At 35.3% G+C, this 19,505-nt stretch overlaps 1 protein-coding gene across 2 annotated transcripts; it reads right to left on the bottom strand.

The window, feature by feature from the left end:
* Positions 1 to 723: 723 nt before the first annotated feature.
* Positions 724 to 18,314, bottom strand: LOC128228295 (sorting nexin-2-like). Of its 2 annotated transcripts, none has more exons than XM_052939523.1 (12): positions 18,224 to 18,314; positions 15,675 to 15,807; positions 15,127 to 15,392; positions 14,832 to 14,930; positions 14,413 to 14,554; positions 13,012 to 13,090; positions 12,137 to 12,329; positions 7,189 to 7,282; positions 6,088 to 6,293; positions 4,367 to 4,510; positions 2,861 to 3,013; positions 724 to 1,946 (listed from the first exon to the last, which is right to left on the bottom strand). In XM_052939523.1, exons 1-12 carry the CDS (start codon positions 18,287 to 18,289, stop codon positions 1,896 to 1,898), a joined length of 1,626 nt encoding a protein of 541 aa, XP_052795483.1. In that variant the 5' UTR covers positions 18,290 to 18,314; the 3' UTR covers positions 724 to 1,895. The 2 variants fall into 2 exon arrangements, with proteins under 2 accessions (XP_052795483.1, XP_052795484.1); XM_052939524.1 differs by lacking the exon at positions 13,012 to 13,090 and adding an exon at positions 13,157 to 13,229.
* Positions 18,315 to 19,505: the final 1,191 nt, after the last annotated feature.

Genomic DNA, 19,505 nt, shown 5'->3' on the forward strand with positions numbered 1-19,505 from the left:
GGCGCAATACATGTACACATTGATTAAATGACTGCATCCTATTGTCGCCTGTTTGTACCCAAAGTCGCCAACAAAGAAATAATGTCACAGATGATATGTAGTCAAGGCGGGACAATACGAACTACATAGTATAAAATTAATACAAAAAAACGCCAAATAAACGCTAATTATATGGCCGTATGCATCGCACAAGCCCATTGTGAAGTTCTTACTTGTAGCACGAGTTCATATTCAACAAAGAAACCAGTACCTTTACGTATGGTTGTGTAATTGACTTATTTTAAAGCAAAAATGATGGCTCTGCAATGGTTAAGATTTAACTTTAAAATATAAATGGTTCTTAAAAGCATTTACATGGAGGAAATCTAGACTGACAACAATGATCATCTATGGGATCCAGATAACTTCAGGCCCTCGTTCGTGCATTTGTATCGTTAAAGGCCTAGAAATGTATGGCGGGATAATTCCGTGCTTTGCATCCTTTGTTAATTGCACTGGTGTCACCGAGTTGATAGGCAGTCGACTGTAATATCTAACATAGCATGCATTATCGGTCATTTTTTGGGTACCAGGCTCTGCAGTGCAAGTTGAACGCAATCTTTGATATAAACAAAGGCTTTACAACACCATCATCAACTTGTTGTCTGTCTTGTTATCATGTAGTTGATCAAAAGACGCCAAAGGTTTCATTCAATATTGGGAATACAACAAAACAGAAACAAGTAAGCATTACAATTTAATAGTACATAAACATCATTGTATCATATCATTAACAATTTTTTAAGTGAATCTTTGATCCCTAAGTTATACAACACACACTGACAGGTATTCTCTTAGTAACATGTATACTAAAATTATAATGAATTAAAATAAACCATATTTTGTACACATTTTGAAATAACAGGCAGCAATGCTCAATATTCTTTACCACTCCAAACTGACCTCGCTAGAACTAGAGGGACTCATTCTTGTTGAATAGATATCTAAGGTCAGACATCAAAGAATATAATTTCGTATGAAATGAGAATAAGATTTTGTTTCAATATCAGTTTAAATTAGAGCTTAATTGTTAATGATTGATTAAAAATTACAAAAAAATTTGACCGAAAAAAACCCATTAGCGACACTATTGAAAGTTGACTTATTTTTTGGCAAAGATTACAAGATTAAGTTCAAACATGTATATGCCTATTGCTGATTCGTGTTTCTCATACAAGTAAGTAATTTACTCAATTTTAACAAAGTTGCAAAATCGTTGCCGTCATAAAATCAGTGAGTTACTTTAAATACCTCATAAATTCTATAAAATATAGTTACAAGATACATGGATGTCAATGTTTTTAACAAATAAGATGCTTCCACATCAGAATAGATTGAGTCAATTTGCTGGATTGTATCTCGATGAACAACCTTTACATGAGCACAAGACCAGGTACTGAATGATTATAACATTCATGGAAAATATATTGCACATCAGAGCATCAACGGAATCATTATATATCATCTTTAAACTTAAGGAATCAGTGTTCTATAAACACAGATGGATATCAGTTTTCGAGTATCATGAGGTATAAATACTGTACAACTATTAAGTTAGTGAGATAATTGTCCTAATTCGAAATTTTTACCATTTTTAATCTTTTCTACAGACTTACGAAAAGTATGTTGTGGAAATGTCAATATAAATTTATTCATCTTGAAAAAAAATACATTTAATACAAGCAGTTTTGATTTTGCAATAAAAATGTTAAATATTACAGGATGATCTAAAACATTTATTAAAGTAACAATACTTTAAGGCCGTATATGACACACAAGTAAGATAGCACTGAAGTTGTGGAATGATGATAACACTGCCCAATTGGTGAATTGTTCCTGAATTGTCACCACCCGCCTCACGCAATCGCCTTTGCCTCTGGCAAGAACTGTTCCCAATGTTTAATCATCTAAAAGTAAAGAAAACATGTTACATGTATATAAGGCTTCTGTGAATAATAGGTGAGGCTGTCTACTGGTATGTGGTGTCCACCTTTCACCCTACCTTGCATCTGACAACCCTCTTATAATTATAATAATGGACATCAGTATTTGTTTTTGATTGAAGAAATGGAGAGAGAATTATTCTACAAGATTTTAGCTTTGATCAAAATCAAGCTAAAAGAATTAAGTATACACTATAAATAGTTTATTATAAATAAATGTGTTTAGTATCAAATGACATCCAGACAATTTCTATCATAGAAAAGTCTCATTTTCTCAATGTCTTACGAATTAATAGCAGACATTCTCAGCTACTAATGGCCATTTTCAGGGACATGTACATTTCAAGGACATTAACATTTTCAGGGACATGTACACTAATACCGACATTAACATTATTAGAGACATGTACATTATCAGGTACATGTACATTATCAGGGACATGTACATAAGCAGGGACATGTACATTATCATGGACATGTACATTATTAGGGACATGAACATTATCAAAGACATGTACATTATCAAAGACATGTACATTATCAGGGACATGTACATTATCATGGACATGTACATTATTAGGGACATGTACATTATCATGGACATGTACATTATTAGGGACATGTACATTATCAAAGACATGTACATTATTAGGGACATGTACATTATCATGGACATGTACATTATTAGGGACATGTACATTATCAAAGACATGTACATTATCAAAGACATGTACATTATCAGGGACATGTACATTATCATGGACATGTACATTATTAGGGACATGTACATTATCATGGACATGTACATTATTAGGGACATGTACATTATCAGGGACATTTAAATCTAAATATTTCATAAGTAAGCTCAGTGTTTGTACCTGCTGCTGTTTCTCCATGAGCACCTGGAGGTACTGTACGACACTGGTCTTGAAGTCCTGTACTCGGGCCTTGTCAAACCGCGCAATCTCCTTTCTCACCGTTGCAGATATCGTCTCAAAGTCCCGCTGACCCTTCTCCACACGCTGTACCCACTGGATAAAAAACAGCAATTATCGTTTAAAGTTTTATGCACAGTGACTGATCCAGTAATCCATGTTTGAGTACTAAGAGGCACATTTCAAAAACAAATTTCTTTTCTTACATGTATACATATACCAAAAATCTTAATAACATACCAGTCTAAAAATATAATGTATGTGCATATGTTGTTTTTTTTTAGAACTTTTGCAATATGTAGACTTGAAGGAAAACACTCAGAAATGGATACATAAATTGTAAGAAACTTTCACCGAGCGAGATAACAATGTTGTAAATACATGGTGTATGTACTGTAATGACAACAAGATCTTGGGACAGCATGCTCAACTATACGCCACTTTGTCAAATAAATAAATAAAGTCATAGAAATAAGTCAATCAAGGGCCATAAATTGTATTTAGGATAATAAGAAGTTATGTAACCTAATTGTTTGATAACCATGAACAACTGTGTTAAGTATGAAGTCCATTGAATGAATGGTATTTGAGATGAGTTAAAATCCCAAGTTGCTCTAAAACTTTAACCAAACTTTTTAAGTCGATCAATGGCCATAATTTGTTTTTAGGGTTAATTTGGAGTTATGTCCCTTCTTGTGTTATGGCCGTGAACAACTTTGTTACGTTTGAAGTTTATTGAAAGAAAGGTATTTGAGATAGGAGTTAAAATCCCAAGTTGCAATAAAACCAAACTTTTTTAATATTAAATTGTACTTTTGTCGTAACTCTAATTGTATTAAGTTAGATCAATTAATGAACAGTAAAAGCAAAAAAGAACTTATTAAGTTGGCTATATTTTGTAAGTCCCTTTTATCTAATGTCAAATAGTCATTCTCCTTTTAAACAATACGACTTATTTGTCTAAGTATTTCCTATTATAGGAAACTGTATGTAATATATGTCTACTTTGTTTATATATATATATATTTAATTAATTGTTTGTTAAAATGTTATTGTTCTGATCACATGGTTGTAATAACCCATGATCTAAATAAATCTTGAAATCTTGAAATCTTAGTTGATATCTTAGTAGGGCCATAATTTGTATTTCAGATAACATGGATTTATGTTACCTAATTATTATTGCAGTCAACAATTGTGTGAAGAATGAAGTCAATTGAAAGAATGGTATAGAAGTTATTAGTGAAAATGCCAACTTGCCCCAAAATTTGTGTGATGATCGTGAACAACTGTGTATTAAGTGAATGGAATGAAGGATATTGGAGTATTGAGTGAAAATCCCAACCTGCGCTTAAACTTTACAGGACGTCGACACTGGGGCGAGTAGTATAGCCTTTCTTATTCTTCGAAAAGACAAGCTGAAGACCTGTTCAAGTATGGCAAACTTACATCTGTAATTTCCTGGTTGGCTGCTGATATTTTATCGGTCTTGTGGGCAAGCTCCAGTTTGGCTTTCACCTCCCGTTTTTTGGTCAGTGTTGCCTCCGCATCTTTCCAGGTCTTGTAGGTTTTCACTCGCTCGTGCAATACCTCCTACATAGTGAACAGATATTAACAGTAAAGATCTTTATGAAATTGTTCAATTCAATAGAAAGCTAATAGTGATATGTTCATAAAGATAAAAAAAGCTATATTTTCTGTGACAAACATCTGAACCAATACTATTAAGTATTAAAGGAGATGGCAACCTCAACTTAAACAGTTCTTTAAAATGAAAATGTTAACTAACTGAACTCATAAGTGAAAGAATTTTGGAAATCAACGTAGATATGGCATATTTATTACTGTTTTAATATCTCTCTCTCAAAGGAGGCGGCCTAACTTGTACGCATAAATTAAATCTATTTCCATCATTAAGTATATTATCAGTTTTTTCTGAACAAATGTTTTCTTTGTGATGAAAGTATTCCATATTTATATTATCAAACATTTACCTTATGCTTACAAACAAGTTCATTTCGAGTTATAATGGCAACTTAAGAATTCCATGGATATTGATGTGCCCCCAGTTGCGAGCCCCAATCTTTATCAAGCCAATTGTAATACCACTTTTAATTTAAAAGGCGCAAAAAATGACAACTTTATCTGATAATAATACTCCTTAACAATAAGTAAGCCAGCTTTTTTATATTGAAAAAGGGGTATGACTCTGGTGTTAATTGAAAAACTTAACTCACGATCAACCACAATCAAAACATTATGATTAAAAACACTGGCATTAAGTTCAATCATGATCTGGTCATAAATACTTATTAATAAGTGATTATCTGCACAAGATATAAACCTACTATCTATTTGTGTTAAAGGGTCATAACTTTTTGGGATAAGACATTATCCCACAAACACTGTCACCAATTTGCATGAGGATTGGATAATAAATACTTAAGTTTCTGCAAAAGACAAAAACACTTAAAACCCCAATGTGACATGCTCAAAACTTGAGGTAACCCATTCTTAGATGCCATTCTTTTTCGCTTTAGGTTCTGATATGAAAACCTGCGATAAATGAGTTAGTGAATTGGGCTGGTTTAAGTAGGCGTGGAGTCCTTTGGACTTTCTTTTCACTATTAAATGTCGTAAATTTTATTTTCGCTTTATGCAACCTTAGTGTTAAGTGATAAATCTCGTTAATGCTGCCTGTTGGAAATAATATAATTTTTTTGAACATTTCACTATATAATGTCATAAGTTTCAATTTTGACTAAGAGCACATTAGTGATGTTCAAAAAAAGAGAAATATTAACACTTAATCATACCCATCAAACTTCAGGTTAATATTCTTTAGCATATTTTACAAAAAGCACTTGTTCACCGCATGTTTTACTCTTTCCATAATCTATGATTTTGAATGCATGTTTTTATTATTTTGTAAATATTGTAAAAATGTTGTACTCTCCTGATTTGGAGAAAATAAAAGACCTATCAATTAAACCCATGGTGTTACTTAACCGAGACATTATGCCAACATCCCTTATGTTTCAAAAGATTTGAAAAATTATTTCAATTAAAAGTTTAGTTTAACCATCTGTTTATTAGTTGAGGATCAGAACCAATCTGGATTACAGTCTCCTTCAACTGATTACATGAAGCTATAACTGTGGCCAGCTTACCTTGACAGACACGAGGAGGCAGATGTAGTCCTTCAGCAGCTCTGTCATGATGTAGAAGTCCTGCTCCGACTGTTCCTTGTGTAGAGCCTCAATCTTCTCCTCTGTCTCGGCCAGCTGGGACAATGCCCGTGACAATGCCGTGTGCTCCTCAGCAGCACCAAGCATGGCTGCGCTCTTCGCAAATACAGCCGTAGACAGACTCAATTCTACAGACAAATGGTGAACCTTTTTCAAACTTGAGATATCACAGTTGTGATGAATATCAAAGAATATCTTCAGGACACAGATATGTTTAAATGTCAAGGTGTAAATTTAAGAAGTGAGATGCTGACTGACAATCCTGTGAAGTTTCATGAGCGTAGGTGCAATACATTTGTTGCTTTATTCTACACCAGATTTTAAAGACCATTTTCACTTATTCAATAACTCTTGTAAGAAAAAAATTGCAGGGGAACAACAACCCTTGCTAACCAATATATAGTACCTGAAGTTTCACATGTGCGAATACAATTCTTTTGGAGCTACATACAACACCAGATGTTGGTGATGCAATGTAATACAACATATGCAACCCCTGTATAGTCCCCTTTTCATGACCTCACAATACTACTAAAAGACTTATAATTTTCCATATTCACTAAATTTCTTTGAAATTTCAGACAATTTATCAAATAATGTACAAATATGTAAATATATATGAATGGTATGCGTGTCAACTACTTAGTTTAAACTTATTTTATTTTACAACGATTGTGAAACAAGCTATTGCAATTTATATTAATCACTCTCGTTTGCACGATATTGCGCGAGAGTGTAGTCTTGTGTTGTGGGGGAAACCGGAGTACCCGGAGAAAACCCACTTGTCCGGCTTGGTGACCACTAACCAAACTCACATGCGCCCAGGCCGGGAATCGAACCCGGGTCGCCTTGGTGAGAAGCAAGTGCAAAAATCACTGCGCCAACCAGACAACCAACAACTTAATGCAACAGTTCCATGCAAACACTGAGAACAACTTAACAAGTAACTACCATGTAACTACCAGGTACACATCGCATTCCCAGTTGCTGTAGTGACTCAAGATAAGTTAACAATTTCCTTACCCCGGCGGTGACCCACAAGGTTCTCCATGGCCATGTGCAGTTTCTTGAGCTGTGTTTCCAGGTTGTCCACCTGCTGCTGCTTCTCCTCAAACCACTGAAATACATATATACCGGTAAAACCTTGTGTTACAACATAGATACAGTAATGGAGAGACAGGTGGTTTAGAAACGAGAACCAGTACTTATCTTACAGACATGTTTACAGTTAGCTTACACAACATAACTTCTCTCCTTTTATGTCGCCTGTATGCTTCTTATATTTAAGACATGTTTTAGCTGAACCTGTTCAGACTACTGTCAACTACATATTTTATTTTTTTCATCTCCAGTACACAAAAAGTTAAAAATATTCAAATAAAAAATTGTGCAAGAAAATGCAGGTTTCATCTAGATGTGTCATGCAAAAAGGGTTTTCATAAAAATGTTATGTAAAATTAAAAACAAAGAAGCTAGATTGCTGAGTACTTCGGCAACAACTATTACAGGTAAATGCAGAATTGTGCAAATAGAAAATGTTGCCTGTCAGGAGCAGAAATCATTGTCTAACCAAATTGAGTAGCCCATGAAAAATTTACATGCCATAATTATTGAGCACAGTATTTTCATATAAAATTCAATACCATTTAATAACACAGGCTAAAACTAGTAAAATTTATCATGAGAAATTAATGATTGCACCTATTCCAAAGCATAATAGAAAAGTTAAACATGTGAAATATGGTTTTGCTGGGTATTCACACGAACCAAACATTGGATGGTCAAGGAATATAATTGTAGCATAGTCCTGATTGTTTTGCGTTGCCTCCTGAATTTAAGCTAGTTTCGTGTGCCATAACTCTTGAATAAATAATGTGATCTGCTATGGTTTTGATGAGAAATGTTTGAAAATGAAAGGACAGTCAAAGAAAATTTGGTCAAATTTTGACAATTCAAGAGCAATAACTCCAGAGTGAATAGTAAGAACTAGCTATTGATCAAATTTAACTTATCTGAGATATTATGCTTCACACATTGTAACCCATTGTAGTAAAGATAGGATAACAAATGCTCATGTCAGAGAGCCATCTAAATGAATTTAGTCAAATCTTGACAATATAAGGGCCATAACTCCATAGTTAATAATGTGATCTGCCTGTGGATCAAACTTGGTAGAAAAAAATGCCCATAAACAATGTTTGGTAAATGTTGAATAAGTATTGGTCAGGTTGGAGAGTGGAGAACATGAAAATAGTAAAACTTGGACAAATAAACCCATTAAAGGGTCAGAACTCGAGAGTTTATAATGTTATTTGACTGTTGATCCAACTCAGTTAAGCTTTTCAGCCATAAACATCGTAGCAAAGTTGGCTAAAGATTGGATAAGAAAAACTCAAGTAAGAGAGGAGATATACAACAGAAACTAGAGCTTTGCCTGTGAAATGCCAACATGGTTGAGCTTGCCACTGTTTTATAGAAACAACAATGAAACAGTTTTGAGAAAGTTTGTTCAATCAAATATAAAAGTAATCAAGTTAATACGTAAATCCTATTTCTTTATAGACATTGTTTTTTTTACTTAGAATGTAATCGGTGGAAGCTTGATGGCAGTGATATCAAACCAGTCAAAATTCTACAAAATCGGACTACAGGAGACCTTGACCTACAGACAGGTCTTGCATGCGACACGCCATCTCATCATAAAGTAATTTTATCAAGTCAAATAAGACTGCTGACAAAAAATCAGTTCACATTTTTTCATATTTATGTTCCAAAAATTATTTTTTAAGCTAAAACAGTTCTGAGTTTTTAGGCAGTTTTCCGAAGATTTGAGATCTGTTCTATTGCGAGTTATCTTAAATGTCTCAGTTGATGGTAATGACGCCAACATCAGCTGAGTCTGAGACAAAAACTAAAAGAAAATTCAAAACTGTCAATTTGTCAGAGTGCCTTTACCTAATCATCTCTGTATATTAAACAACACAAACTAGCTTTTGCAAAACAAATATTCATTCATCATCCACAAATCATTTGAAGAATCCACCAGACCTAACTATGAGTAATGGTGAAAACTTGAGGCACTCGTGGAAAGGCAACAGGTACATGTGTACTTGGAGAGACATATTTGTTACACTGTTAGTAGCTGAGGCTGTATAAGATATACACCCTCAATGGTTTCAATAGAACTATACAGCAAAAATAATTTTTAACTTTCTCACATGTAATGGGTTTTTTTTTTCAAAGTTGTTCATTTCATCAATTCAAAACTTCATGCTCATTTAGAGACCATTCTAAGTATCTAGTGACATGACAACACATTGACAAAAGCACATTTTTGTTCACAACACTTGCTTCAACACACCTGATAAAAGACAGTTTTTAAAATCGGTAAAACTTGGTAAAAGTAGCTTTTATCCCACAGGTTGTAAACCAGTGTTCATGTTTTGCTTGCAGCTAATTGCTCGTATCAGGTGTGAGTGAAGCGACCCATGCGACACACCCAGGACGAGGCTCCAGTTACCTGCATGTCATAGTCCCACTGTTCACAGTCCCAGGTCGGAAGAGTTGTGCAAAAATATGAGAGAGCATACGCACTGAACCACTGCCGGGCAGCAAACAGACAATACTGTCAGCTTATGTTGTAACACATTTACGGTAGCAAAATAATATTTATGATTTTCACCATTATCTTCAATCATTATTTTCATCATTAAAATTATGTAGTTGAAGTAAGAACAAACTTTTAGTTACAGTTATTATCATGAATGAGTTTAAAGTACCAATGGATTGGTACCTTGACTTTCACAATTCTTCTTAACACATGCAGGTAACAAATCAAAGGTATGACTAAGTTAACATGGGGAAAAAGACAAAACACAAAACAAATAAAAGACAAACAAAAAGTAAATACATGGATTTTCGGACAAACACAAATACAATTTTAAGAAAAAGAAGAGCAAAGACAAACATAAATTACATCAAGAGGGCCAAGATGACCTTATATTGCTCACCTGATTTGACAAAGGGTTCTGAAGTTATTGATCGGCTGACATTCAAGATGCCTCCCATTTATAATATGTCATTTTGATAAAAGGGTCACATAAGGAACATTTCTGTGAAAATATTTTGAAATTGGTTTCTAAAGAGAAGATTTTCAAAAGTTTTTCCTTTTGGCTGCAATGGCAACCATAGTTCTTCATGGACCCACTTTTATTGATGAACCCTGGAAGAGGACCTCCCACGGGTCAATCGTGGAATGTTTGGTTGAAATTGTTCCAGTGTTTAGGGTTTTTAAAAAAAAAAAATATTGACGACGGATGATGGATGACAATGGACAATCACCATATCACAATAGCTCACGCCGATCATTTAGTGCTCAGGTGAGCTTAAAAAAAGTTTTGATAAAAGGGTCACAAATAAAAAAACATTTCTGTGTAAATATTTTAAAAATCGGGCCAATGGTTACTGAAAAGAATACTTTCAAAGATTTCGTTATAGACATATAGTGAAAACTAGCCCTGCCCCTAGCCGCCATGTTTTTATGAATCACAATGGGGTGAAGGAATTGGATATATGGTTGCCTAATGAACATTTCTCTGCAATAATTCTTAAAATCGGGTCAATGGTTGCTGACCAAAAGATTTCTAATGTTTTCCTTACATATAGTGGCCCCACCCCTGGCAACCCCATGTTTTTTATGAATAAACATGGTATAAAGTAATTTGACAGTGGTCACCTTTGGCTCATTTCTGTGAAATCATTTTGAAATCAGACTAATAGTTTCAGAAGAAAATATTGAAAAGTTTTCCATATAGACATTAACATGTTATGAAAAGTAGCCCACCCCCTGGTGGCCATGTCTTTTTTACGAATCAACATGGGAACATTTCTGTGATTTTGGGCACATTGTTTCTGAGGAAAAGATTTCCAGAGTTTTCTATAAGGTCAAATAAAATAATATGTATGGTTCATGTGACATGCCTGAAAAAATAAGGTTGGTAAATTGTTTTTGTCTTCTGGCTGTAGATGTTGAATTCTAAACACTGCTTATATACCTTATGGCTTTTACTTGCGCTCTGTAGCAAGCTATTAAACATGATTTGTAATATTGCTGCAGGGTGAGTGATTTTTGCACTATTTCCCACATATCGACATAATAAAGCCATTAATACGTTGACAACAATGCTTTAAAAGATGACGTTATGCTTTTAAGTTGAGAAACAACTCTTGAAATGTCCAATTTGGGAATTTGATCCCATTTCCTTTGGAAGTTTGCAGATGGAGACCTTTTGATGAAACTACAGCTAAAAGCCATCATGAAGGCTGCCATATTGTTGTTTTCTTCAGTCAGGGATGTGATTAACCTGGCAGCTGGAGGGCTGAAACATTTTCGGCCATGGGATTAAGGGGCGCTCTTTGGATCAAAAGTGCACTACTGTAGAAGACAAAAATGGCTTTTTAGCAGCTCTTTTGAGGGCTCTCCTGACTTTTAATTTGAAGCAAACTGGAATATTCACTTAAGCAACCAAACTTTTTTTTTCAGTTTTTTTTTTTTTTGAGGGGGGGGGGGGGGGGGGGGGGGGGTGTCTCTGGGGCCATTAGATCCACGGACAAATCACATCCCTGTCAGTTCAACGAGAAAATACGAACTTCTCTGGTAGATTTGTTATTACTGTTTTTGTACCACCCAAATTCATACCCGTAACTGGTATCTATTCAGTACTGAAAATTATTTCAGCATTACAAAAAAAGAGTCGGCAGTTAAATTTAGGGTCCGTTGGGTCTCCGTAACCATACATATAATTTTGTTTGGTCTTATAAAGGAATGTGGTGAAAAATAGCACGGTTCTTGACGAAACTTGACAATCACCCTATCACAATAGCTCACTCTGAGAACAGGTTAGCTTAAAGGAGGACAGGTTTAAACAAAACCAGGGACTGAGCTTCTCCAAGGTGAAACAAGGATATGTACCTCATCTGACTCATCCATCTTGAAGGTGATTTTCTCCACAGAGTCGCCAATCTTGTTGAGGAGGCGTTTCACCCCAGCTCCGCTCAGAGCGGAGGTGTTGGTAGCCTTAGGCAGCTCCCCGTCTCGTTCCAGGAAGTCACGGAAGTCAGGGTCCATCCTCAGCAGAGAGTGACTTGCTGTTCGGTTCAAATACCTGCATATACAGCGATCAAACTTACAATGTTCTCATCATAACATGCTAAAAAAAATAAGTGCAACAGAGCAAACCCCAACACATGTCTGTGTCAGTCATAAGAGGGGCAAAATTTAACAAAGTCCAAGTTTCAGCAATTGCTATTAATAACCCTAATGCTTATGGGTTGTTTCTGAATCAAACAAGGGACATTATTTGACAATTATCAAAGTCATGGGTACCAAGCTTCAATCAAATAACTTAATAAACAGTTTTTGATATATATTTTGATATATGACAAACGTTAAAGTTTATGCATGATGATGCTGACAACATGGAAACCCAGGCTATATGACAATTCCTCAATTTATTTTTCAAAAAATAAACCTTCGAATAATTTCTTTACTAACACGTAAACATGCATTACGATTATTAAAAAAAAAAATGAAACTGGATATCACAGTTAATAATAGGGTTAAAAAAAATTTAAGTTAATGTTTTTGATGGTTTAACCACGTAAAATATTTGGATAGACAAACTATGATAGGGTGATTATGGGTCACCATCAAAATGACTAATATACAAGATATTCTGTGTGTCAGAGCTAATCCTAACAATAAAAACAACATGCTTATGTAAACCAAGAAATCAAACAATCAAAACAAACTGAGAAATAATATAATAGGTTATTAGTAGACTGCACCTTTCCAATGCTGCCCTTCTACGTTCTAGAAAATCTGCTGAACCAGCCTCCTCTTTTGACATCTTAACTTTTGTCATGCCTGGAACAATGAAGAAGTTAGTAAGCAAATAACTGGGCAACTAGGCTAAAAGAACGTGAATACAACCTTTCCAACGAGGCTCGTCGTCTTTCAAGAAACTTCTGAGATCCGGAATCTGATATCAGAACTTTTGTCATTCCTGTAACAGTGGTCATTTACAAAATAAAGCAACAGCTAATGCAGAAACGGTAAATAACATCAAGCAAGTAGCAATATATCATCCAAAATGTATTGCAAATAGGCATTTATGATGCGAAAGCATTTATATTTAAAGGTCAATGAAATAAAGGAACATTATTATTATTTTTCAAAATCTGTCGGGTGAAAGTGATCTATAGTGTACGAAATTGGCACAAACCCAGCAAATGTTACAAGAATCTCTATTTTAAGACTGAGATGTGACCAAAAAAAAAAGCTTGATGGGTTAGGGTTAACATAGGTAAACACTAGTTAAAAATCCTTCTGGCTTGTATAAAGCCTATTTAACAAGCCAAACATGCTTGTTAACATTTTGTAAACAAAACTAGCAGTTCCATAATAAAAATGGAATTTATCATCCCTTGCTTGACCTGTGCATTTGAAACGAAAGAAGCATGATCAGCGCAATTCTTCATTTTCATTGAGTGATAAATTTAACACTAGTGTTGCATACTATCAAAAGTATTCATTATCGTTGTCTGTCTGGTCGGTTCTAAGGCACTCTGATTGGTCAATGAATCGTGGCAATATTACAATTGTCCATACTGGTTCCCCTTATATTTTGTGTTGATTCATTCATATGATGTGGGTACCAGTGACATTGTTGTTTTTGAAATGTCCTTGGTAAGGCTGAGTTCTTTCCCTGGTTCTAAACGAGGGAAATAGGTGTCAAAGCCCTCAAAAGTGACGATTAAGATGGAATGCTTTTTATGTACTCGTGTGAATAAAATGATGTAAAATCCTGTTTCTAATATATGACTAGGGAGATAACAGTGTTTGACAGAATTTGTGGGCTTGTTCCATGAAATCTGAATTTCGTACACTGGGTTTAGTGGTAAAGTTCTCTGCATCTCACCCAAGATATTGTGGGTTCAATCCCCACGAGGGTAAGGGTAAGAGTGGTCAAGTGGTTTAGGTGACCGCCTCTCAACCATGTGGTTGATCTAGTGGTAACCGTATAGATCCCAGGATTTCACCCAAGAGGTAATGGGTTTGATCCTCACCAGGGATGCTTTATCATGACCTCTTAAAATTGACACCAGTACTGGTTTCTTCTCAGGAAAGAACTCGAGCATGATTCCATAAGCTGTGAGATTTCATCAAATAAATGAGTATTAACCTACCAACAAGACTCTTTTCTGGAGCTGGGGGTACGATGCGACCATAGTGGGCATGTTTCTCCCGCAACTTCTCGTACAGACCGAGGAAATCACTGAATCGCCGAACAACAATCAGCTCCGATTTACGGAATGCAGGAATGGTAGTCTACAATCAGATTTACATCAACACTGATAATTTTGTTTACTATATCAGATATATCAATATTTAATACTTTTAACATTTAACATTTAATACTTTGAGTGCCAAAACAAATCTTGTCCAATTCTTTGACAGGATTAGTACATCCAATAGTACTTCCTATTTCTTGTAAAATGTGTACTGTAAATATTTTCAAATTACATAACTATCATTTGATATTGATAAATGTTGGCTTAAATACAAAGTTTTAACAAATCCTGTGAACACATACAAAACCACTTACATTTGTGATAACTTTGTAGACAACATAGGCACCCATGCCATCTCCAACCTTGTGTGGTTCCACAACCTTGATGTCTATTGTGTAGGGATCTTCCTCTATCTGTGGTAGAACGTGGCATGAGATGTAAAAGCATAATCACTTTGCAAAATGGCTTGTTATTAAATATTTTATCAAAATGTTACTTATGTATGAACTTTATAAGGTAGGAGCAGGGTTAACTGAATGAACAGTATGATCTAAATAAACACCATTACATATAGAAGTTCTTTCATTTGAAGTTTTCATAAACCATTACCTTATCTTCATCTTTTGAGCCTTTTGAAACGGTACGGGAGACACGTACAGGAGCGGTGGCGGAGGTCGTGGTCTCACTGATGTCCAGTTTTGGACGCTCCTCAGCTGCAGATATAGGCCGGATCTTGGGAACCTCCTCTGTGTCCTCCTCATCGTGCAGGTCTACAACTGCTGGTGTCTCCTGTTTGGCTGGCTCACTAGGTGTATCAGCTTCTGCTTCAGGTGAATCATCATTGTCAGAGTCCAACTTCACTTCTGTACCTCCCCCTTATTAATAAACATTTATAAGTATTGTAAAGCAGAAGAAGAAGTGTTTCAGTTTTGATAACAAAAATGTACTGTAGCCCTGCATTTATGTAGTTGGCCATGCAATGGTAAGACTTATTTACTTATGACTCATTGAAGTATTAAAAACTCTTAAGCCTTTCATTAGGGATAAGACAAAGCTGGTCCTTAGTGTTCTCTGGATTTCACAAAGACAAACTTGTTGTTTTACTGTTCAATAAGCCATAAAATGGTATATATAGTACAAACTGAAGAGAGGTTTACCTGCGAATAAATCCTCGTCATCTTTGTCACTGTCTATACTGATATCAACTGGAATGCGAGTCTTCTCTTCAGGTTTTGATTTCTCGGCCTCTGTCTCACCGACTGGGTGTGAATCTGGTAGTGTCTCTAGTTTCTGTGTCATTAATAATACACATAATGATCATCAATAATAATATTGAATAGATCTGAAAATCTCAGCAACTGGTACACTGAATCATGGACAAATAAACCATTTATAAACCATTGATTGGGTACAATAACATCCTTCTATGTCTATATATATAGGGCTAAAAGTTTGAAACTTCAATTGGTCGGGGCGAAAGCAGACCCCTCCCCCACCAAAAAAACCCCTAATAGTTTGGACATTTATAATTTGGACACACATAAAAAAAATCATTTTTTTTTTATATTTTGCATACCTTATGTTCGTACACTCAAGGGTTCATTCATATTATTAATGAAATCAAATATTTCTGCCATGATTTGAAGGTTCTCTGATGACAAATGTTGATAATTATTTTCTGACCAGCCTAGACGTAAATACGGTAGTTGGTTGACCAGCCTAGAGTAAAATGAGATCATGCGGTATATGACTGACCGATTAAATTTTTCATTGGACAAACCATACTTCTTTTTAGTATCCCAATACATTAAAGGCGTATTTAATCTCTTTAATCTCTACACTGCTCGCACTCTTTTGTCACACAGTGTACCATTTGATCTGCAGCCCACACATACGACACATTTCAATACATGACATGATTGTGTAAATAAGTTCAACTCTCACAGGTGTTAGTTCGGATTGCAGTTGATGGGACTTACATGATGCGCAATAAATAACCATTGATAACTGCGGATAAATTAATGTACCGTAAATGACTGGGTATTAGAGGCACTTTTTTCACTCAGATTTCGATGTAAAAAATCCCTGCGTCTTATAACCAGTAACAAGCTTTTGAACTTTTTTCTAAGGTTGATTTCAGGCTGAGCGTTTGTTTAGATTTATGTAGAAAGGGATGTTACTTGCGTCATATTGATTGAGTATATACGGGTTAAAATGGCAGTTGAAGATCGGGATATGGTATATCGTAAGACGTTTATAATTAAATAAAATTGTACGATTAAAATCAATAAAATTATTCAATATTATTTTGAATATAACAATAATTAAACATGCTATAAAGAAGAAAAGCTGTGCACTGTCAAACTTGCACTGCCTTTAAAGCTGTTGAACATACCAATACTACAAACTGTTGCGATAATGGTCTTGTTTTTTCACACTTAGCCACGTTCTTTATTCTTTTCTGTAGGTGTTGACATTTTGAGACCAAACCCGTACACTAAAAGGTTTTTGCATTACTGAACATTTTATTCTCGACAGGTTACGATAATCTGTTAGGAAGACAGTATCTTACAAATTGTCATAAAGGGTACTTTACAGAGCCATCCAGCTACAAATTTTAAATAATTTGTTATGTTTTATATTTTTATAACATAAAACGAATAAACAATGAAACAAGTATTGAAACCTGCCATTTAGCATGAATATACACAAAGTTAGATCGTAATAAAAAAGTAGGTTTTATTTCAGACATGAAAAAAATAATAAGGCGAACAATACCCAAAAATATTTGCATTATATATTTCTACCGCGTGTTCAGACTGATTACAAGCGTCTGCCAATAAGAAGGCATCGACTGTTCATTTTAGCGAAACAAAGCAGCTGGTCGCGTTAGTCTGATGGTTATCATGTCACTTTCTAACGCTACTGTCATATTAAACTCCATGGTAAAAGAAACCGCTGGGGTTTTCAGCGAGAGAAACAGTTTTCCCCTTGTAGGAATCCGGCCATCATCAGCTTTTTCCCTCAGAGTGAGAGAGGAAAGTGGGTCTAACTTATTGAGTGCACTATATGTAGAATAATGGATTTCTTTGATTATCTTAGCTATTCAAACATATCTTAATTGTTAATTAATATAAATTTAAATAAGTCCATAACAGGTTAAACAATATATATTGCTTATCACAAATACATACATGATTGATCCAATTATTAGCAGAGCTGACAGAAATTCATGCAGCCCACAAATTATCTCCGATTAAACTACTCCCAATACTTGCTGAGCGACCTTTAGGATTGAGGTTCTTGATTTCATCTTTATGTTTCACCAATATTCCGCAATTTCAAAACCATGGCTTATATGTCCGAAAAAGTCAGAACAAAACATCTGATTTGTAAAAGGGGTGTGTCCCCTGGTCAATGCCAAATAGTTAATTCTAAAGCACAATCTTACACTTTCAAAAAAGGAAACCTTATACAAAATACTAAATCTCAAACCCATCATGTAGTTTTAAAAAGAACAAAGAAGAAATATCACTCACGAATTATATCGCAGTGCAATATTTTCCTTCTGACTTTTCTCCACCCACTTCAATAAATCTGAATATCTGATTTATTCGAATAAAGCAAGCAAAATTGAAAACTGGAAAATGGTGAAAATATAGAAATGATACTGTGCTGTTTGTATTTTAGTGAAAAGAAGACATACAGGTTCAGTTTCGGCGAAAATATCCTCATCATCATCCATCGGGGGAGGTTCTCTGTCGTCGGACATTTTTACTGTCACGTGACCAAGCAGTTTTCACATATCGAATTGAAACAACCTTACCGAACATATCTGTTATCATCATTGATCGTCATCGTCTTCATCAGAATCGTAATAAAAAGAGCAGTAGCAACAGCAGCAGCTCAGCACCTTCACCACCACCACAAGTATCACCACAAGTCATCATCACATCATCACCACTCCACCACCACCACCACCACGACCACCACCATCATCATCATCATCATCATCATCATCATCATCATCATCATCATCATCATCATCATCATCATCATCATCATCATCATTATCATCATAGTATTGAGCTGGTTGTTCTGTCTGAACCGCGCGACAATAACATCAACAATGTCAGTGGATGCGTTCGATGAATCTCTTACTCTTCTTTCATTCTATTTTGACACAACATGTATTTCTCGCTCTTTGTTTGTTTACGCTGACCCTAGGCCGGCGTGGTGTGAGTTAAACTGAATACAATAATTGAAACGATACTTGTCCACTTTGTCTTCGACTGCATGTTTTGTATTTCAGTTGTTGAAGCAAATCTTTTCTGTGGTGAACGTTTGGAAACACGCAGGTCAAAACATTTGTACAGAAAGAACGATGCAACGGAAGCACGACTGAAATATCTAAATAATGAAAACAGCAGTCACGGTATCATACCTGGAGGAGTAAGAACTGCTGCTGCTGCTGCTAACGTACGACCCGTTTTAGGTAATGTGTGTGTCTTGTCGTTGAGATCATAGCGTTAATGTAAAAGTTTGTAATTATAATTATTTTGTTATTACATCATTTTCTTCAAGAGAATGCTGCCTCTCAAGAAAATGTTACGCGTTTAAATTGCTCTTATTTATTGATGTTGGGACAAGTGTGGGGTTGTGGTCACGTAAAACGGGTTCACCCCGCCCCTCAGTGAACTACACCGAAGTACTAATTACAGAGAACTACATCCCAGTTAATAACACCCAGATAACTACACCCAACGAAACTACACCTCAGTGAACTACATTCTGAGAACTACAACACAGTGTACTACATTCAGAGAATAACATCCCAGCGCACTACACATAGAAAACTTCACCTTAGTCAACTTTACCCTAAGCACTACATAAAGTGAACTACACCTAGAGAACTTCATTTAAGGAACTACACTCAAGTGCACTACACCCAGAGATCTACACTCCAATGTACTACACTTAGAGAACTA

The sequence above is a fragment of the Mya arenaria genome, chromosome 3 (genome assembly GCF_026914265.1).
Source record: "Mya arenaria isolate MELC-2E11 chromosome 3, ASM2691426v1".
In the NCBI taxonomy this organism is placed as follows: domain Eukaryota; kingdom Metazoa; phylum Mollusca; class Bivalvia; order Myida; family Myidae; genus Mya; species Mya arenaria.

Coding starts and splice junctions, on each gene's coding strand:
- LOC128228295 (XM_052939523.1), bottom strand. CDS start 18,289: ATGTCCGACGACAGAGAACCTCCCCCGATGGATGATGATGAGGATATT. Junction 14,555..14,831: donor TCTACAAAGTTATCACAAAT/GTAAGTGGTTTT, acceptor ATCTGATTGTAG/ACTACCATTCCTGCATTCCG. Junction 13,091..14,412: donor TCCAGAAAAGAGTCTTGTTG/GTAGGTTAATAC, acceptor TCATTGTTCCAG/GCATGACAAAAGTTAAGATG.